This window comes from Schistocerca gregaria, chromosome 5 (genome assembly GCF_023897955.1).
Source record: "Schistocerca gregaria isolate iqSchGreg1 chromosome 5, iqSchGreg1.2, whole genome shotgun sequence".
NCBI lineage: Eukaryota > Metazoa > Arthropoda > Insecta > Orthoptera > Acrididae > Schistocerca > Schistocerca gregaria.
The window spans coordinates 513998772-514006083 of NC_064924.1; the positions used below are offsets into that span (position 1 = coordinate 513998772).

Below are 7312 nucleotides of genomic sequence, written 5' to 3' on the forward strand. Positions count from 1 at the left end.
CTTTGTAGATGCTGTAACAGAAGAGGTGGCTTTTATATTTGTAAATGGGCCTGATAAATATAAATTTCTGGCTTTGACATACATTCCAATGTTGCATTTGAAAAAAATATTTCATCATAACTGCCTAGTAATGCTTGACATTTGCAGTAAGAGACAGTTGTTTTAGTTGGAAAGCAAGTGCTAAATAATGAAAAATGAGTCTTTAGCAGACACAGCTAACTCCTCAAAATGTTAAAACTTATGAGTACCAAGTTCATTTTTTTAAAGAAAATTGTTAGAATTACATTTGAAATAAATATTTGTACTTCCATACAGATTGTTTTTGGATGTTAAGTGCCCTTCTGGAATTTACATCAACTGGGCACCTTCCCACAGTTTTCAAAGAACGCCAAACAGAATTCAGAAATAAGGCAACAGACCTTCCACAGAGAATGGAGGGAAACCATCTCCACAGGTAATAATTTGATTTATTATAATGTTCTGTGTTGCTCTGATATTTAGTTATTGATAGCAAAATTTTGTACAGGTATTCCAAAGTTCTGGAAAATCGTATGGGAAGTCTACAAACAAGAGACCTGCCACCTTGCCCAACTCTTGTTTGGGCACAGCCAGTGCCACTGAATCAATCTGCTCCAACGTACGTAAGTTCAGATATAGTTTGAATGTCGGTGCCCAAGTTTATAACAAAAAATACATAGCAATAAATTATGAGTTTGAATCAATGGATTATTGGATGTTTTATTATTCTCCTCCTCATAGCAATCTGTATAAGTCACAGAAGCTCCTCTCTTTGGCCCATGAGGACCAGCAACAGTTGTGGAACTTTGGGTTACCTCCAAGAGGTGGTCCAGGTGTTCTGTCAGACATCCTTTCTGAAGAACAAGGGGGGTGGCGAAACGACCTTTCAGGCCTTGGCAACTACGAGGAAGATGGCCTGTCATTACTGCCACCTCTTGCACTGATGTTCATGTCTTGTACAGTAGTGTTCCTAGCATTCCGATTTTACCGTCAGCGCACAAGATCTAGAAGGAAACGTCCTCTACGTCTTAGAAAATTTGCAACAGCCCTGAGTGTGAACCGTGTGCCAGCTGTATGATGTGTGTAGGCAAGCAGTTAGTCTTCCAAACTGTAGTATTTTTATGACTTAAAAGTATTCTTTTGTACATACATATATATATATTTTTTAATTTGTCACGTGGAGGAAGTTTTTAATGTATATTTAACAGGCAGGATTTTTGTTAGTTATTTGGTAGGTCTCTTCTCAGTATTACTTGCCTGTGTAGGTTATTATATTAGCATAATGATATCTAGACTTCATAACATTTTCCCAAAACTTCTTTTTTGTGATTGCGAAATGCGTACGTGTGAACTCCAAATGTATATCCTACGTACTTTTTCCCCCCCCCCCCTATTGAATGTGTTCAGTAAAACTGATCTCGTGTTTCTTTTATTATTGCAGTAAATGAAAGTTAAGTTGGCAGAATACTTATACTGGAATGTGAGAGTAACAGTGTTCAAACTGAATGAAAAAAAAAAAAAAAAAAATCGTCTCCTGTGTCTCGACAAATGCAACATGAAATGGATGGAAATTAACTAAAATTGGTTACAAAACTTTGTTTGCTATGTCTCAATGAAGCTTTTAGAATCAGTTTTAATAATATTTCCAAAATGGCACTGTGAAGGGAAAAATAACAGACAAAGGTGATCTTTCCAAATAACATAAACTACACAAATATTGTAATACAAAATAAATGGAAATACACTGGAAAAACTAAAACGTTTTGTTCATTAATGTAGTTAGTTTGGAGTCCCAGTGCTGACTATTGTCTAAATCGTACACCGACTCCCCTTCGTAAATCAATCGACATCAAGAATTCATATTGTTATATTACTGCTCGACTGTAACAATCACACATTGATGTGAAACTGATTTCATTTTATGATTAATGAGTTCCTTATAGTATTGTGTCTGTGTTTTATTCATTACTTGGTGCAAAACAGTTTTACTGTGTTTTGTGTAATGGTAACTATTGATAATAATCTTTCCTGAAGTCTGCTGAAACTTGTGAGAGAGAAATATTAGCCGTTGCTGCTAGGAACATGAACACGTCCATTGGTGTTAATGCTTTGCTGGTTGTTTTTTTAAAGGAATATAATTTTATGCAGAAAGATCATCAGATTTCACTTGATCTGTTTGAGACTCACTAGAATTAAACTTCAGTTCTGTACTATTATTAGTTTTCAATATTTTAATAGAAAAAAAGTTCCTATTTTTAATAGACTAATTTGCTAACTGTTCCCTCAAAATAGGTTGTAAGTAAATGTTTCTGTTCTTTCTTGTGTACAATATGTTTTATCATCTGTAAGTGTGAAATTGTGTGCCATTATAAATCATGGGTGTCATAAATCACCAAGAAACGTGCTTCGTATCAGATGTAACAATAATTCTAAATGAAGAAAGAAGTTTTGTGCGAACAATTTGTATTACATTACGTGTGAAGTTAATTCAAAAGAAGTGTTTTAATAGAATTTTAAATGATGAAAGTTCAAGAAATGTAATTGAGAGAGTATCATACTTTTTTGTACCTCAGAACATTCCTTTACTGTACGTTACAAGTTGCAAAACATCCCAGATTTTAATGTACATTTTGGGTGATTGGGTGCTATTTCATTCTACAATATAGTCATGGTTGAGCAAAATGAATTTTGCTTACCATAGCTTGGTCTGTTGTCTGACTTGTGTTAACATATGATATATAGGATAAGATGGTGTTCTTTGTGAACATTAAAATGAATGAAACTTCTTGGCTGATTAAAACTGTGTGCCGGACCAAGACTTGAACTCGGGACCTTTGTCTTTCGCAGACAAGTGCTCTACCAAAGGTCCCATGTTCGAGTCTCAGTCTGGCACACAGTTTTAATCTGCCTGGAAGTTTCGTATCAGCGCACACTCCTCTGCAGAGTGAAAATCTCATTCTGCGTTAAAATGAATGCTTTGAAAGTTTGCCTTAACCATTGTCAACATTTACAATATTGCATTTGTTATTAATACATATTTTCCCTTAGAAACATATTTAATATAAAAGGATGATCATTATTCATTTTACTTTTGGGTAGTGAGAGATGAGTGCCCAGCTGTTCAAATGAAACACACATATCCTTAAGATCATCTAGGTTATTGAACATAAAGTACAGTAATTTTTTTTCGTTTAATGTAATTAGTAATGTGTTGTCATTGGCTGCCAGTGACAATTACACTGTTGCAAGTCTGAAGATACACTGCTATTGATTTTGTGGCTTGTTTTTGTCACCTTTGTAGTTGAATTCTGGTTTGAGCAGGTCAGAAATCATGACGGGGGACAGTTAGTAGTGTTGATGAGGAATAATTGTGAAGTTTGGTGCAACAGAGGTTTTAGGACTACTTTACCTCACAAAATTATGTTCAGGTATGCAAAGTAATGCGTTTATCAGTACAACTTTTCTTGTTGTTATAATTCAACAAATTTCCTTTGCTTTTCAGTAGTAATATAAGTACGAGAAATTCATTTTCCAATGCCCTTATTAACATGTTGTACCAAACGATTGACTTAGGTGGGAAACTTACTTTTTTTAAAAAAAATATTGCTTTAAATCCCAGGAGAGACAGTTTTCAGTGTAGTTGAAGAAGGTGAATTTAGAAATTACACATATCTAACTCCTTCAGAAGTTTTATACTGGTATTTACCATTACATATTTTTACTTGTTATATGAAATTGGTGTCTATATGTTTAGTTATAGCTTTTGTAACAGATTAAACAGAAGAAACAATTTATACCAACAAAAATAATGAAATACATGAGCCAGACACTATGACCACATGCTGAAAAGTGCATGGGGCCACCTTTGGAAAGTAATACAACAATGGTTCTGTATGGCATGTATTTGATGAGGTTGATAGATTGCTGAAGGTATGTGGCACCAAAATGCCTGTGCACAGGCCACACAATTTCTGTGAATTACAGGTCAGTGGTTAGTGGGTGTGGAACTGATGCCCAATAGTATCCCAGATATCTTCCATAGGTTTCAGGTCAGGTGAATTTGATGGCCAAGACACCAACATGAGTTAAGTATCATGCTCCTCAAACTACTGTAGCATGATTCTGGCCTTGTGACACAGAGGTTATCCTGCTGGGAGTGCCCTTGCTTTTGGGGAAGACATCAGGCATGAAGGGATGCTGGTGGTCCACAATGATATTCACATAGACCACAACTGCTATGGTTCCTTTGATTACTAATACAGATCCTGTGGAAGCCCAGACATCTCCCACAGTATAACATAGTCGACCCCCTCCCCCACCAGCCTACATCTTTGAAGCAGTGCATGTTTCAAGCAGCCTTACACCTACACTCCTGGAAATTGAAATAAGAACACCGTGAATTCATTGTCCCAGGAAGGGGAAACTTTATTGACACATTCCTGGGGTCAGATACATCACATGATCACACTGACAGAACCACAGGCACATAGACACAGGCAACAGAGCATGCACAATGTCGGCACTAGTACAGTGTATATCCACCTTTCGCAGCAATGCAGGCTGCTATTCTCCCATGGAGACGATCGTAGAGATGCTGGATGTAGTCCTGTGGAACGGCTTGCCATGCCATTTCCACCTGGCGCCTCAGTTGGACCAGCGTTCATGCTGGACGTGCAGACTGCGTGAGACGGCGCTTCATCCAGTCCCAAACATGCTCAATGGGGGACAGATCCGGAGATCTTGCTGGCCAGGGTAGTTGACTCACACCTTCTAGAGCACGTTGGGTGGCACGGGATACATGTGGACGTGCATTGTCCTGTTGGAACAGCAAGTTCCCTTGCCGGTCTAGGAATGGCAGAACGATGGGTTCGATGATGGTTTGGATGTACCGTGCACTATTCAGTGTCCCCTCGACGATCACCAGAGGTGTACGGCCAGTGTAGGAGATCGCTCCCCACACCATGATGCCAGGTGTTGGCCCTGTGTGCCTCGGTCGTATGCAGTCCTGATTGTGGCGCTCACCTGCACGGCGCCAAACACGCATACGACCATCATTGGCACCAAGGCAGAAGCGACTCTCATCGCTGAAGACGACACGTCTCCATTCGTCCCTCCATTCACGCCTGTCACGACACCACTGGAGGCGGGCTGCACTATGTTGGGGCGTGAGCGGAAGACGGCCTAACAGTGTGCGGGACTGTAGCCCAGCTTCATGGAGATGGTTGCGAATGGTCCTCGCCAATACCCCAGGAGCAACAGTGTTCCTAATTTGCTGGGAAGTGGCGGTGCGGTCCTCTACGGCACTGCGTAGGATCCTACGGTCTTGGCGTGCATCCGTGCGTCGCTGCGGTCCGGTCCCAGGTCGACGGGCACGTGCACCTTCCGCCGACCACTGGCGACAACATCGAAGTACTGTGGAGACCTCACGCCCCACGTGTTGAGCAATTCGGCGGTACGTCCACCTGGCCTCCCGCATGCCCACTATACGCCCTCGCTCAAAGTCTGTCAACTGCACATATGGTTCACGTCCACGCTGTCGCGGCATGCTACCAGTGTTAAAGACTGCGATGGAGCTCCGTATGCCACGGCAAACTGGCTGACACTGACGGCGGCGGTGCACAATTGCTGCGCAGCTAGCGCCATTCGACGGCCAACACCGCAGTCTCTGGTGTGTCCGCTGTGCCGTGCGTGTGATCATTGCTTGTACAGCCCTCTCGCAGTGTCCGGAGCAAGTATGGTTGGTCTGACACACCGGTATCAATGTGTTTTTTTTTCCATTTCCAGGAGTGTATATGATGGCGTATCCAGACACAGCCATCAACCTGGTGTATCAAGAAACATGATTTATCTTACCATGAAACACATTGATGTTGATATGTGGTCCATTTTGATGATCCCATACCTGTGCAGTTATGAATGACGATGTTGTTGGGTCAACGTAGGAACGTGAAGGACATCTGCTTTAAAGCCCCATGTTCAACACTGGGAGCTAACACCAGCATTGTACTCCGTTAGTGAATCTGCCTCACATTACTGCCTTCTCTGCTTTACAGGCGATCCTGTGATGTGGTGTGGACATCCAACACCTTGTTGTCCAAGGTTTCACAGTTCTATAACCACTTTCCGTATGTGTTCACAGCAGTAGCTCGCAAACAAACAACCAGCTTCATCATTTCTGAGATGCTTGTTCCTATGCACCAGACTATAGCAACTTGCTCTTTGTCAGTGTCACTTACATCAATAGGCCTCCCTATTTGCAATCTCGGTTGTCATTAGAATCATTCTGTATTTCTCTCTGTTCCCCTTATATACTTCCCTTACCATGTCACATGCCTGCAACACTATTAGGTGGCACACAGTGTCTCTGTGACCAGTAGTAACAAGCTCTGGCTCATGAGTGTACAAATAATAATATGGGAAAAGCTAAACACCCATCACTGACAGTAAATGTTGGGCAGCTGATTGCCATACAAATAAAATGCTGAAGTCTGTACTTCACATTTCCAACTGGTATTCTTTTTCAAAAGACAAACAGGACATTTACTGAAGGATGTTTAATGCTCCAGCACAATACCCACAAATTTTAACTTTTTCTCAAGAATACAAAAGAAAATCAAAAGATAAGGCTTGAATTGCCATAAAACTGTTGGAACAACAATGCTAACAAAAATTTTATTTTACTGAAAACTGGCGCATTGCAAGTAAACGACATTGAGCGGGTGCATTGCAAGTAAACGACATTGAGCGAAAACAGTGAAGTACTGGACAAAATGGTTACAGTCATTGTGCAAAAGACAGTCATTGTACTTTATGGCCTACTTTGAAATTAAAGTGATGACAAGAACTCACGTTGTTCATCTTACATTTCAGTAAGTATGAGGGTTGACTGAAAGTAATGCCTCCACCTTCGCAACTCTTCAGCAGTTGGCAGCATTGGTATGCAGCAGGTACTGGCTTGCTGCATAGCCTCTTCTCTATAACTCCAGTTTGGTGGGAAGCCTTAGCATTCAACGGTTGTGTTGTTACTGTGTATAGTGTGGAACCCTGTGCAGATGGTCTGTCAATGCGACTTAAGCAACATGCAGTCATTGAATTCTTGACAGCAGAAGGTGTCACCCCAAAGGAGATTCACCAGAGAATGGAAGCAGTTTATGGTGATTGTGTTGATGTGAGTACTGTTCACTTTCGGGCGAGTAAGTTTACAGATGTTGAGGCGGGGACATCTAACCTGTGTGACAAACAAAGAGTTGGACGTCCTGTGACAGCAACCTCCGAGTTTCACAAGCAAAATGTT

General features: G+C 40.9%; 1 protein-coding gene across 4 annotated transcripts in view; it reads left to right on the plus strand.

The window, feature by feature from the left end:
- The window catches only part of LOC126272877 (membrane-bound transcription factor site-1 protease-like), a 129684-nt gene extending 127040 nt beyond the window's left edge, over window positions 1-2644 (plus strand). The window contains exons 15-17 of one of the 4 annotated variants that reach the window (XM_049976102.1): window positions 316-454; window positions 527-637; window positions 760-2644. In XM_049976102.1, the coding sequence (XP_049832059.1) occupies window positions 316-454; window positions 527-637; window positions 760-1096 (587 nt within the window). In that variant the 3' untranslated portion in view covers window positions 1097-2644. Of the gene's footprint in view, window positions 1-315; window positions 455-526; window positions 642-759 lie in introns of all 4 variants that reach the window. The other 3 variants (XM_049976103.1, XM_049976105.1, XM_049976104.1) reach the window with 3 other exon arrangements.
- Window positions 2645-7312: the final 4668 nt, after the last annotated feature.